The sequence below is a fragment of the Barbus barbus genome (assembly GCF_936440315.1).
Source record: "Barbus barbus genome assembly, chromosome: 50".
NCBI classification, from domain to species: Eukaryota; Metazoa; Chordata; class Actinopteri; order Cypriniformes; family Cyprinidae; genus Barbus; species Barbus barbus.
This window is the reverse complement of record NC_136728.1, coordinates 9,095,424-9,110,058: the sequence shown is the minus strand read 5'-3', so window position 1 is coordinate 9,110,058 and position 14,635 is coordinate 9,095,424. Positions and strand designations below refer to the sequence as shown.

The 14,635-nt window shown below is 38.5% G+C and overlaps 1 protein-coding gene across 1 annotated transcript; it reads left to right on the top strand.

Annotated features, from left to right (window-relative positions):
- The first annotated feature begins 6,257 nt into the window (after window positions 1-6,257).
- fbxl22 (F-box and leucine-rich repeat protein 22) lies at window positions 6,258-14,218 on the top strand. The gene is made up of 2 exons (XM_079413956.1): window positions 6,258-6,678; window positions 13,451-14,218. Exons 1-2 carry the CDS (start codon window positions 6,344-6,346, stop codon window positions 13,797-13,799), a joined length of 684 nt encoding a protein of 227 aa, XP_079270082.1. The 5' UTR covers window positions 6,258-6,343; the 3' UTR covers window positions 13,800-14,218.
- The last annotated feature ends 417 nt before the right edge of the window (window positions 14,219-14,635 follow it).

The window sequence follows — 14,635 nt, the reverse complement described above, 5'->3', positions numbered from 1 at the left end:
CTGAATTAAAATAAGATTAAAGGTTTTATTTCAGTTAAATATTATTTCAAGTAACAAAAGTTCTGGTTCTGAGTGACACAGGACCAACCATGGTTCACTTTTTACATAACATTTAGGAGCAGTTACAGCTAAAATCCAGTGATTCGTTCTTCCTCACAATTGTTAATACTTGCAACCTTGTACATTTTAAACTTGATTTTGTTTCCAAAAATTGTGCAAAATGAGCCAATCAGATTATAGCTTGCCAAATAGAGGAAGTGCATGCCGTGTGTGTGTGTGTGTGTGTACACAAATATGCATCAGAGACTAGCTGTGCCCCACTTCTGTATCACACAGGTTCGGTGTCTTGTATTGCCAATATCATACCTTTTCTGTTATCAATTCTATGACAAAAAATCAAGACAATTAGATTTATGTGTATATTACATTTGCATTCATATTTTATTTGTGTGTGTGTGTATATATATATATATATATATATATATACATACACACACATACATATAAATAGTAATCTACCCAGCTCTGTATGTATGTGTATATAGATTGTGGATATATATACACACACAGAGCTGGGTAGATTACTTACAAATTGTAATCCGTTACTGATTCCAGATTACATGACAAAAATTGTAGTCAGTAACGTAATCCGTTACATTACACATTTTAGGTAATATAATCAGATTACTTTTAGATTACTTTTGATTTAACTCGTTAATCACGTTGATTTAAATAGCATTATCTTGTACCATAATGATGTAAAAAATGCAAAGAGTAAGAAAACTTGTTCCATTCATTGCAATTTACAACATAAAGTGCATGAAACATATTACATCAAGGTTTCCCAAACTAGGGTTCATAAAGGAACTGCTAATGAAAATCTGAATATTAATTAAATCATTAAAAAAATAATCATTTTAAAACAAACTCCCTTTCGAGGAAAGTCTCTTCACTTGGTGGCCATATTTGCCATGCCTTCTTAATCTTAATGAATGGGGGAATTCTGAAATCTCAAAAACTGCTTACTGAACTCACAATTATTACATATGTAAATTACATATATCAAATCAGCAACAAAAATCTGAAATTAATGGCCCAATGAATGTTGTTTCTTATGCTCAAATAGCATTTAAAAAGCTTATTTTTCAGGCTAGACCAGGCAATACGCATGCGGAATCATAACCTGCTTATACTGTGCATGTGCATTAGCTGGTCTAGTCAGGTTTCTATGGGAAATTTGGCCAGTTTCATTCAGAAGGTGGCACTATTCCTACATATTGTGCATTGCAGTTTCTCCCATTCATACATAGGCCTATAGGAGTGAACCATCTTTGTATTTCTGTAGTCTTTGTTTTAAATAAAACACTTACTAAAAAAGATGAAATATTTTTATTTACCTGCATGCCATATGATCATTAATCAACATCAAAGAAACCGTGAACATGCAAATGTAATACTTATTGAAATATTTAATTTTAAAATCAGGGGTACTTAAAGCAAATATATTTGGTGAATAAGGTTTAGATGACAAAAAGTTTTGGAATGCCTGCATTACATGTATCTAAGAAATAATGTGAATATGTGCATTTTAATTAATTAATAATACATGGTTAAAAAAAACTACAGAGTAATAATTCAAATAAAAATGAATGTGTTCATCAGTAGTTGATGCAATGTTGAAACCCTTCTTAAACCTGAAATGATTTTTGTAAAACCAGTGGTCAAATGCTGTCTCTGTGTGAATGTCCACAAAACTGGACTATATATACATATATAATATGTATATAATCGCTAGGCTATGAAAGAAAAATGCAAAAGTTACTACCCAGTTACTATCAGTTACTACCCAGCTCTGTGTATATATATAATATATATATATGTATGTATGTATGCTATATGTATATATATATTAAATACCCTGGATTTTGCACAATGTTCAGTGATCTCTGTGCTAACTTGGGTGTATTTTGTATACGAAAGAACACGCTGTTGCTCAATTTGAAGTGCTGACATGAATGTTTCTGTACGCGCTGTTCTCAAACACGGGTGTGGGTTCAGTCAGTGTGTCACAACGCACACGACTGCATGCATTTCCTCTGTTCTGCCCGTGTAATTGCTGCAGGTGGAGTAGTGTTCTCTTCCACCTCGCTTGAAACAGTGGCAAGTACGCGCGTTCTCTAATCTTTTTCAACGTGTCACCCACTGTGAAATGTAAACGCTGAATGGTTTTTAATGACGTAAACCTCTCCAAAACAAGAGCGTAAGAGGGCGTGCTTCGTTCCCATTGTGAGTTCTTCTTTTCCTTCCCCCTCGCTCTTTCTATCAATTGCTGCCACCCACACGCTCACTCTTGCATGAGCTCCCAGGGGCAAAACAAACACCAGGGCTCCCCACACGCCACGTGCCAGAGGTATGGTCCCTGACAGGCAGGAAGAAGAAGAGGAGAGGAGGAACAGCTGCTCGACTCGCTCACAGGTGTCTGTCTGAAGCCGCCATACTTTAGAAAGGACAACAAAGTTCATTCTCTCTCTTTCTCGATAGGTCACAGCTGCCAGTAAGATCACGTTGCTTGTGTTATCAAGTGCCACTGCGTCAATCGCGGTTATGACTCAATGAGTGTGACTCAAACAGTACAAGCTGCGATCGCACTTGACCCGAGAAAGATTCGCCGGGTCCGCTGTGTTATCAGGTGCTATATCAACAGTAGATATTGTGTAGAATAATTCCAATTAAGGTGGCAGGAATGCTAGCCTAGCTAATTTAGAAGTACACTTTGTTCGGTGAGCACAAGTCGTGCAAAACTGCAGCTCACCCTGTTCCTTCAAAATTTAACAGGCTGCCAGAAATGAATGTTTTCCTTAATTGCCAAAAAATTGCGCTGTTTGTTTGAGGGTCCTCCTGACTTGCTTGACACAGCAATGTTAGCTCAACCAATGGTGTGAGAGTGGGGCGTGGCTATATGTTTGACTGACCAATGGCAGATGAGGGAATGTGTCAATTTTTGTAATTCTGTTTGGCGCTGCTAATGGCACAACATTACTTTACCTGTAATCAGGGTTGGGGGAAGATACTTTTAAAAGTAATGCATTACAATATTGTGTTGTACTAATTGTGGTAATTACTTTTTATGAGAAGTAATGCATTACTTTTGCATTACTTTTTGTCCCCTGGGTTGGGCTTGCTTATTAGTTTTTAAATAACAAAAAAAAAAAAAAAAGATGTTTTTATATTTTTTGCCAATTGTAAAGGCTCCTTTACACCAAAAGTGAAATCAATAAGCCTTCGTCTGAATCAAGTGCCTCTGTGCTTACTCCAAGTTTTTCCTCAACATGGGACAGGAGAGCTGTCAGTGAATAAATGGGAAAACAAAGTAAGTTACTCATTTGAAAAAGTCAGATATTTTGTTGTAAATTTAGTAGCAATGCATTACTTTACTAGTTACTTGAAAAAAGTACTCCGATTACGCAACTCGCGTAATTTGTAATGCCCCAACACTGCCTGTAATACTGCAAGAAATGTATTCATTTAATCAGGTAAGTTCAAACTTTAAACTGCAAAAATTGTAAGCAAGGCAACTTAAGGCATACATTACTCAACTTTTAAAACCTGAACAGATTTTAAAACACGAGGCATCATACACTTGTCAACTTTGTTAATGGTTACAGAGAAGATCACTGAATGACTGAGGATCAAGTCATTCCCAACAGAAACTCATGCAGAAATGCTATTTTAAAGACATTCTAAAATCTAAAACATGTTTGATATCCTCCGACTGGAATGAATCATAAACTGCACCATAGAAAAATAAGATCAAAAAAGGCTTTAGAGATTGTATTTGTCTGTTACATACATAATCAAGGATGCATTATGTACAACCAAACTAAAAACTGACCCCTATTCCTTGTGAGGTTTAAATTAATGTAATTATTATGCATGTTCTGGAGGGCACGGTCTTCGAAATGAAACACGGCAATAGTCCGAAGCTAAAAAAAAATGGAATCTGCGTCAATCATACACTACACTATTTTCCATGAAACCCCAACTCACCAAAATCTGACAATGGATTTGATTGTGGAAAACTTCTGGCAAATAGTCAGAGAGCCTTTTGTGTAAATGCAAGTTGGAAACATAAGGCTGGAAAACTGGATCGCATATGGAGCCATAATCTTGTGGGCTGCACTCCGACATTAGTTGCAACAAGATCCCATTCCCCTCTCCTATCACTTCTTGTCTCTACTTAGCCAAGGCAAAGAAGTCCCCAAAAAGTATATATAAAAAATGATCCCAGCATCAGACCATAGTAACATTACCGGGATTAGTACTATCCCAGCAGGCACAGGACGTCAATATAAAGTCAGGTTGATGCTGGTCATGACGTCGGACAGACAGACGACAGTATTTGATAGCAATTTGACATTGATATTTGTTGTTTTAGGTTGTGTAACCAAAATCCATCTCTAAGTCAATGTCAGCTGACGTTGGTATTGGACATCAAATTAACATTGACATTAGACATTGAATTGACATTGAATTTTGGTCACCTGCCGTCGCAGCCGAAATGTAATCAAATATCAACATCTTACAACGTTGTGTGCCTGCTGGGATAAGATCCGATGCTGTGAAACGTATGCCGTAACAAAATGCTCCCCTCGAGAAGCCCCGCTCTTTATTTATTGTGTTATCCTCTTATAAACATTTGCATATGGTACCGCTAAACTGATGGATAATTTGGTTTGCATGGATGGCGAGTAGCTTAATATCATTCCAATTAGAAGCCAGTGTTATCATTGTTTTTGCATTTTTATCTGTATACAAATCTTCTTCTTTGCTAGTTAGCTATGTTGACCTTTATGTCAATCTCCATTAAATGTGTGTCTGTGAATTCAGGTAAGCTCTGGCAGTCCAAACAAGCAAAATCCAACTATTTTGAGTCTCAATTGAAAAATCTGAATATCTGGCCCATTCATACCTGGTATTAAGATGCATTTTGGTTGATCCAATCACAAGTCAGAAACAGGCTAAATACAGGGGTAAACCAAGTCCAAACTTATTTGCGCTTGTCCACTTTCAAGTGCATTTGAAGGTAGTTGAAAATCCATGTCCACATTGCATTTGTAGTGCCACATTTGATCTGAGAACAACCACTAAAATAAGAGTTTAAACTTTACCCGTTATGTGCAGTTTAAATAAGTATCTGATCGAATGAACTGTATTTTTTCTCTCATTTTTGTTTTTCTTGTAAGCTTTACCAACACACAGTAACACAGTGAGATAAAATCAGAGACCCTGCCCTCAACATCCAAACACAAGTGGTTTTGTCAAGTTGGCTAAACGTCTGAGGCATATGGCACACTTATCTGGAAACACTTCAGGAGTTTCAAAGTCATCATCGGATTGGTTGAATTATACAGGATTTCCGGGAGACGTGTGTGCCGCGTTCTTTAACGTTCCGCCTGGAAACAAAAATGGCATGGCGCCAAACCCCCTCATGAAAGAAGAAAGCAATCGTGTTTACGATGACTGACGATGAGCGCTTGTCAGGATCAACTAAACGCTGAATTTTCAGAAGTATGTGAAAATTTTAAAGTTCGTGGCATAGAATCTTTAAAATATGTCCAAGAGTTTTACACACCGGTCTGTTATTGTGGCGACATTTCTACGCCCCTAAACATGACGTGGAACAAAATGAAATGTGATTGGTTGCTTTACCTGTCAGTCATATGGCCTCTTGGGCAGGCCTTGGCCATCTAAAGCAGCCAAAGTTCCCAGACCTTCAGCCGTCTGAGACTACAACCCAGACAGCAAGCAGTGTCGGCCCACATCTGGTCCGCATGGATTTCACACTATGCCAACACTATGTTGCTGTCTGGGAAGTGGTCAGAAGAGACGCATTTGAGAAGCATTTACTACCAGGTGTAAATGGAGATGTGTCTCCCTTGACCACTTGTGATCGGATCAACCAAAACGCAAGCAAAACCATTTGTAAAGGGGCCTCAGTGTGGAAGACTGTCTTGCTATTCCCCATCCCACAAGATGCAGGACGCTGAGTGTAGCCTCTTGTGAATGATAAACAGAAGTCGCTACTCTCTAAACATCCCTCACACTGCCTCCTGTCCAGGCGTCGGAGACAGATGGCCCGGGAGAGCCCATGTGCCTCACACATTTCCATTTTTGACCGTGCCTGCAGCAGTCCTCCCAAAATAGCCCCCATTCCTCACGACCTTATATGTGCAAGGCCTCAGCGAGGCTACATTCTGGGGGAGAATCACGAATCCAGGCCACAGGAGACACGCTGTTGTCCCATCATTGCTTTGTGGTCATTGTGGTTGTCTCCTGTCTTGCTATGCATCTCACAGGACTAGATCAGGAGTGCTTGCTACACCTTTTTTCGTACCTAGACAAGGACAGTCGCCGCAGCCTGTCCCTGACCTGCGTACGACTAAGACAGGTCTTCCTGGACCCACAGCTGTGGACGCTACTTCACTTCAGGTCTCTGTGCGAGCTGAGGAGGGACAACTATGTTCTGGGCTCTTCGTTAAGGTACCTGGCTGTATGCTGGCACTCGAGCAGAGTCAAAGTGTGCAACATTGAGGACTGGATGAAGACCACATTCCAGAAGGACCTCTGCAGGAAGCACGAGAGCCTCGTCAGTGACTTCCTGGAGCGTGTTTGCCACATGTGAGTGTTTCTGTTTGTCTTGGGCTCAACATTCATTTTGTCATTGGTTTGATCTTGGACAAGCAGATGTTGCTACCCTGATATATTTAGACAGATGAAGAAATCTTAATGAATCCCATCTCCACTTTTATTTTTAAAAGTATAGTAATGGCACCAATATTATACAAGTTTCCGTGATCGTTTACTGACTCTTGCGTTTCCAAACGGTCAAAGAAGAATGTTTGCACAGATCTGTCCCATTGTAAACAACAGCATTCAATGGCTTTCAAATGGTATAAAATACAAACTATTATTAGTATAAACTTTGTCCGAAATCAATGTGTGTAATTTGTGACAAATTCAAATTTGAGTAGTTTTTGCCATAGTGCTTGAATCTCATTTGCACTTGCATATTTTCAAACTTAGTGCATAAAGCTGTGTTGACCCTAGGTTTTATATCAGTGACACCAAATCACATTCGATTTTTGTTTCATAACTGATCATGACCTGTCAAGTTTGATATGCACAAGAGCAAATGAGATTTGAAAGCTATGATGGAGGGAATGATTGTCAGTAAACAATAACTTGAAGTCACCATGAAATCAAAATGGACATTGCATATATTTCGGGTAATGCTGTGTGATGTGTTTATTATAGATGTGCACATCATTTTTTTTTTATCTCTTTAAATCAAAAACATGCTTATCCTTTCCCCACTGCAACAATGTCTCTTCTCTGATGACTTGTAAACTGGCATGTTTTTCCGACAGCCTGACGTGTTTCAATCTATAACCTCCAGCAACCTGTTACTCACATGAGATCGTAGCGATTTGCAAATAAATAAATTCCCGATGGATGAAATCAAGTCTCGTTTTTTTTCTCATTCGAGAAAAGACTTACATTTTCATCTTCATGCTGACTTTTTTGTACTGTTCCTACAGACTTCATACTGACTATTGTTTTGATGCTCTTATAGGTTTTTTTTCTATTTTGGACCTTGAAAACATCTAGTAACTGCTTTTGTTGTAGGCTATGGAAAAGAGCAGCTTGAACATTCTTTGAAATATCAGCTTTTGTGTTCCCCATTTGAAATAAGTCAAACAGGTTTGGAACAACATGAGGGTGAGTAAATAATGACATTTTTGTAATAACTAACTCTTCAAGTCACAAAATCATCAAAATATTTATCATAACTCATGCTAAAGTCGCAATTTAATGTTTATGAACTTTATCTGGCTTAGGAAGGAAATAAATGAATTAAATCCCTATATGAAAGACTGTAAATGGAAGCAAAGGCACTTAAATTTTAAACATTTTCGGCAACAACTGACTCATCAGACCACAGCTGCAGGCACACCACAGAACCGTCAGTCAACAGGAAGCTGTGGGACCGTCACTCAAAGTATGGACTCAAAGTATGTTTTACCACAATTATTTAAAGAACAGAGCAATACGCCGACCATTCAGCCGCTTTTGTTTTTGTGTGTTAACTTGCAGCATTACTCATTTACCAGTTTCTGTTATGAGTTGAGAAGGTTTACATGAGTTCAGAATGTTCAGCAATTAGAAACGTCTGTTTTCAAGGAACACGGATACTTTAGGACGTAGCATGATATTTTTTTAAGGAACAGACGTCAGTGGTGGGAAGCTTAAACGTATTTCAGCATGAGCGTTCCTCACGTAGCCATTTAACTCCACCAGTTTTAGACTAATTGGGGATCTGCTGAAACCTCCATTCCTTAAATGTTCATCAGAAACACATTTTAGCTTCAAGCAAGCACGTCATCACAGTCTTCCACCGATAGATGCGGCTTGTGTTCGAAGCGTGCTGAGGCTGGGAATGCAGTTTGCCTCAAGTTTTGAGTGACACGAGGTCTGTAGAGTAGCACGCAGTGCACAGCTGAATTTCCCTCTGGAGTTTTAAAGGAAGATCTGTACAGCCTCTTCCAGGCAGCCAATAATAGTAGGAGACATGATGGAGCTCTGCGGTCTCTCCTGCTGCTGTTTTGCACAGTAAACTCACTTATGAGGAAAAAAGAAACACTGTGATTTGGCAAAACACTCTTAAAATAATAATAAGAGGTTCTTTGCATCACCCTCAGATAAGAGACAAACATTAGAGTTATTGATCTGAAGTACATAGTATGAAACATTAAGAACTTTTTAATCTCTAAAGAACTATTTAGATTAGAAGGTTTGGATTTTTTTTTTATGCTATATTATAGGCTCCTCAGGTCAGTGTTGTGATTGGTTCTTTAAGGTTTCCTCAAGAACAAGATGATAAATGTTTATAGAACACAAAACATGTTTGGCAATTGGTACCAATTGAAACCTTTAATTTTAAGTATGAAGGATGAGTGTGAAGACGGATGTTTTTTAGACCAGAAATCTGGAACAACTCATGATGAAATCAGTAAACTCTTAAAAATTATGGTTCCAAAAGGGGTTTTCACAGTAATGATATATAAGACCCACTTTGGTTCCCTTACAATCTTTCAGTGAACAGTTCTTAAAAGACACATTTTTTCCCTTTCTGTGAAGATTATTTGATTAATCTGAAGAACCTTTTGTGTAACTGAAAGGTTCCATGGATGTTAAAAGTTCTTAATGGAACCACAGAACCTTTATTTTAAAGACTATATGGTTGTTTTTGAAGAATAAAGTTCTTTATGTTCATTAGAGGCTCTTCAGATCAGCATGCCAGTTTCTGATCTGTCTTCAGAATCAGTAGACAAAATCTGAAGTTCAAAGATCTTTGAAGAGGTTCTCACACCAGGGTGCAAAATTCTCCAAAGAACCAAAGCCAACTCAAGATGTTTATTGAGGGTTCTTAAAAGGGTTCTTTTGAGGTTAAGAAGTTTTTGATGTTACATTGTGGGTTCATCGTGGGTTACATTGTGGGTGCAGTGCCAGTTGTTCTTTGACCAGAGAAAATTGGTGCCACACATGATGAAATTGGAGAGAAGCAGAAATACGTCCCTCCCTTGTGAGCTCTCCTCTCGTGATTTTCATTGGCAGGTGGAGCCTACAATCAGTTCTTTGTTGATGAGGGTGGAATGCACATGTGCGTCGCAGTCACTGTGCGCTGTGTGTGTGTGTCGCACTTTCCTACAAAGACACACACACACACACTTGCTGACGCCATTGTGGCAATACATTTCAGCTGCAGGAAAATGTATAAAACACTAAGCGCCTGGGGAAGAGACAGTCTCAGATGGTGTCATTAAGTTCAAGTAGGGATCTAGTTTTATTCTTCAAATAAAACTTTTATTTTCTTTCTCTTTCTTGAACACCTTTTGCCAACTTATTCTTGGCATCGATTAAAATTCAGAACCAAATTCAGATGAAATTGTCACGGCCAAAAATTAACACACACACACACACACACACACACACACAAAAAGTAATGGTTTCCTAAATATTTAGTAACACTTTAGTAAAGGGACCAGTTATCACTATCAACTAGTTGCTTATATCCATGACCATTGTTAACATATTGGCTGTTTATTAGTACTTATAAAACACATATTCTACATGACCATATACTACATCCCTAATCCTACCCAATACCTGAACTTAACAACTATACTACCTATTAATAAGCAGCAAATTAGGAATCTGAGGCAAAATTTGTGGTTAACAGGTAACAGTTTTGTTAATAGCAAAAATTGGACCTTAAAATAAAGTGTGATGAATATTTTTCAGAATTTCTAATATCTAAACATCCTTAAAATTGTAAATTTAAAATAAGTAGTAAAATAGTAAAATAGTAAAAGTTAAAATAACCTGTATTGAATTGGTAGGAAATGCTGATGATCACAATATGCCATCACTTTAAATGGACTGTAACTCGCAAAAAGACAACAATTTGACTGCTTTGATCTCCTGTAGACCATTGGCTCCAAAAAAAGAAACTGAATGCATTTGTTACGGATATTGCGCATGACGAATAACACCATTTCTCAAAACAGGCTATTAGAAACCAAAAAAAATAGAAAATAAAGAACGCAACTACATTTGACCACATCAATCTGCTGTGTGGGACTTTTCTGTTGAAGTTCTTGGCATAGACGGTCAGTAGGGCCACTTCAGGGAAAATAAGTCTCTAGCCTCAGTCCTACAGCCCTAAACACACCTCTCTTGAAAGACTACTGTCACTGTGATGACTCTATGAGTTCAAAGAAAAATCGCTCAATTGAATTCCTGGTAAATTATCGCTGTGCCACGTGTGGGATGTCTACAGAGTCGGTATTCATATGGGGAAAGTTCACGGTTTGTGAAAATACTAGTAGGGTTTTGGCGCCCCACACCCAGCCTCATTCTCAGAAGCTAAGTAAAATAAGACTTAGTTAAGTCTTTGTTAGTTTTTCATTAAGCCTGTTTTGATGGAAATGTCTTTAAGAAACCAAAGCAAACAAAACATCTGCATAAGAGAAGGGCGGAGCTACCAGAGGAGGGCATGCTTATGTAACCGGGGATGATGCGACGCATATATCTGGTGTGTTTACTTCATCTGTCCAGCTCTGAAAGCTCCTCCCGCTCAAACACAATGGCTGAAAGCTGCTCCAACAGAAACTAACCAACCAATCCCAGAGGCTTTGAATTCTTGCGAGCCTCTCTCATCCTTCCTCTCCTGCTGATCCCTTTATCAGACCGTCTGTGTCACCGATGGCCGTCTGCGATAATAAAAGCAATGGCACGTGTAGTGTGAGATCCACCCCATGGCCAGGGTTATTGGGACAGTGCTCATAACACTTACAGGAGGCTGGAATGTGCCGGTCTCACATGTGGTTAAGGGGTAAGATTATGTAAGAGTTTATATAATCTGCATCAGTAAACGTGAATGACATCTCAAAGCTACAGCCATTAGCTCACTCCGTGTGAGCGTGTGTGACCCTGTGTAAGTCCACCAGCAGGCTGCAGCAGAGGAGACTCACGGACACGCAGAAGGGCGACTCGCCAGTAGCCGGTGCAGAAGTTTCCTGCTGCCCAAGCTCGCTGGTGTGGGCATGTGAAACTGCTCGGCTTTCAGCTGGTGCTATTTAGCAAGAGCACCAGCTGTGTTTATGTGGCAAAAACAGCTAATACAGCAAACACTGACTTAGGGAATGGTTTTTGTTATGCTATGCTTAGTATAATAGCATGCAAATGCATGATGGGGCTAGATAAATTACTGCCTAAAGTTTTGGGTTACAGTTACTATGTTGCAATATGTGTCAATTACCGTCTATTGACATTGACGTTTATTATACAGTCTACCATTTTATGTGTCCACCCGAGTAAGCTAGTGTGTTTTCCAACCAGTTCATTTCTGGCATCCGTTTTTCTTACAAGCAATCATTACATATGTGAAATTCATATCCTATTTTTCCACTGTCTAATCACTTAAAGGTGTCTTTCTTGATGAAAATACTTTCTTTGTTACTAGATTAATATGATGAGACAAGTATAGCTAAACTGTTTGAGAATGATTTTCCAAAAAAGAAATTAAAAACAAAGTCTAAACATTGCATTCTATGGTATTTTCAGCACGTTTTTGTTGTTTGATAATTGACCGTTCACAAAGAGCTTGATTGACAGGCAATCTGACCAATCATAACGCCGAATCCGCCATCTTGCCCTGACAAACAAATCAGACAATAGATTAACTCTGGTGGATTTAAACTTGAAAAATTGTGTTTATTGACGTCTTTCCACAGTTGAAATAAAAGACGTTTTGATGTTTATTCATGTTTATTTTGTGCTATAACTAGTAAATATGAAAAGCCGATCCGTTCACGTGTGCCGCTTGAACAGAGGCTACAACGATCTGTCATAACACATTAAAGAGCCACAAAACGGTATTTCTTAAAAAAACGACAAAATCTGAAAGCTGAGACCATGTTTCATACCTAAAGTAACCTGATCTGTCTTGCCTGTCATCGCGTTGTCAGTTTACTCTTTGCTCCGCAATGTATTTTTCACTGCATGAGAACATGACTGCATTAGTGTAGTGTGAGAGCAGCATTGTTTGTCGGACATAGCACAAACAGCAACTAAGGAGGGCGGGTTTTTGTAAAGGGTCAATTCCGACCAACCTGACCCAGCAACATGGGCTTAACCACTGGGGTGAGTTTGGGGTGGAGCTATGTGTTTGTTTGACCAATAGCAGATGGCTGAGCTTGAATGTTGTTGACTCTATTAGTGTGTTTAATACAATATTGAATTATTTAATAATTTTCTTAAGTTTGTAAGTGTGTGTTTTTGGTTAAAGTACTTAAGAAGAATTACTAAAGATTTGTCTTCGATACAAATGTAATATACAGAGATATATGATCTTTACCAATTAAATGAAAAATTCAATGAAGTTCTATGTCACTTAATATAGTTTTGAATGTGTGTATTTTTTTTAAATTACATTATTCTATTCAAGTCTAAAATGCGAAGACAATGGTAAAGTATGTGCTTGTTAATGGAATCCCACAACGTGTAAACACCGTCTTTCAAAACATTGTTCTTTGTTTGAAAATCCTGACCAGCCTGCATAGCAACACTGACTCAACCAATGGCATGGGTTTGGGGGTGTGGCTATCAGTATAATCGACCAGTGACATACATGGGGCGTGTTCAAGGAAACCTGTTTGAAAACAATCAGCACTGAAATGACTAATTTCAGCTTTAACATACTGTTGTTTGTTATTAATTCACTTGTCCGATCTACACAAATAGTAAACCAACATGTATGCACTGCATATTTCAATTATTATTCCTGTCTATCAGCATGACAAAATTCCTTTTTTTATTGTTGTCTTAGGTGTCCGAATCTACTCTCGCTGACTCTGTCTGGATGTGGGCACATTACGGACTGTGATGTTATTAATGTGCTAAAAAGCTGCAGGAGGCTACGCAGCCTTAGTCTAGAAAACTGCGCTCGGATGACTGACTCTGTCCTCCAGGCTGTTGTGGACCACGGCCACAGTCTCACAGACGTGAGCGTGGACTTCTGTCGCAACGTGACCCAGGCAGAGCTGCAGGAGGTCAGGGACAAGAGACCAGAAGTGCACCTGAGCGCATTACACAGTGCCGATATGATTCCAGACAGCAAGCCTGAGGAGAAAACACAGATCAGGAGAGCTCTGCAGAAGTTCTTGATCTTCTCCTGACAGCTAGAGGCTACCTAGAGACCCCATGTCAAATTGAGGTTCACAGCACTGTCCAGTGCAATTATGGTCCAGTTTAATTTTTTCACTGTTTCTTTTGTCATTTCAAAAGGTTGCATGAGAGTCAGTCTTCATCTCTGAAGTTTTCATTCCAATTTAATTTTCCTTGTTTACATTCAGTCTTCCAACCTTTCTACTATTTTATTTTATCAGCAAATTCATTCTCCATTCAAACTCATTCTTTGTTTCTGCTCTGAGTTGTTTTTTCATTTGTTTGTTTGTCCGTCCATTTGACTCCCTAAAATGACTCAGCGGTCAAGTACATAGTACAAAGACTAAGTATTCAATATGCAGGGCAATGGCCCAATCCAAAAGTTTCAACCAAATATTAGTTTTTGATAATAAAACATTTGTGAACTCTGTGAAAGTCAGTATTTATTAAAAGCACAGCACGTTTTGGTTGCATAATCTAGGTTAGTTCTGGAACAACTCATAGCTGGTTATCCTCATTGCGGGTTTTGGACTTCCTCCTAGTTATGCAAGAACAATATTTGACAGAGCACAGGTTTACATACAGCCTTTCTGCATGACATTTATTAAGCAATAAGGTACAAGAGGTCATACTACATTGTGAATATAATATATTTGCAGTATATAGGAATAACACACCAGAGGTACAATATTCAAAATACACCATGGCATTGAGTGCCTTATTGCATTTATGCATTTAGCGGATGCTTTTATACAAAAGAGGAACAAAGCATTGTTATCACTTCTGTAAAACCATATTTCATTAAGCAAATTCATTCATTCATCTTATATTATAAAATCGTGGTTTG

Bases quoted from the DNA above. Each gene is read 5' to 3' on its own strand.
- fbxl22 (XM_079413956.1), top strand. From the start codon at position 6,344: ATGCATCTCACAGGACTAGATCAGGAGTGCTTGCTACACCTTTTTTCG. The intron at 6,679-13,450 runs GTGAGTGTTTCT...TTGTTGTCTTAG, and splicing joins CTGGAGCGTGTTTGCCACAT to GTGTCCGAATCTACTCTCGC.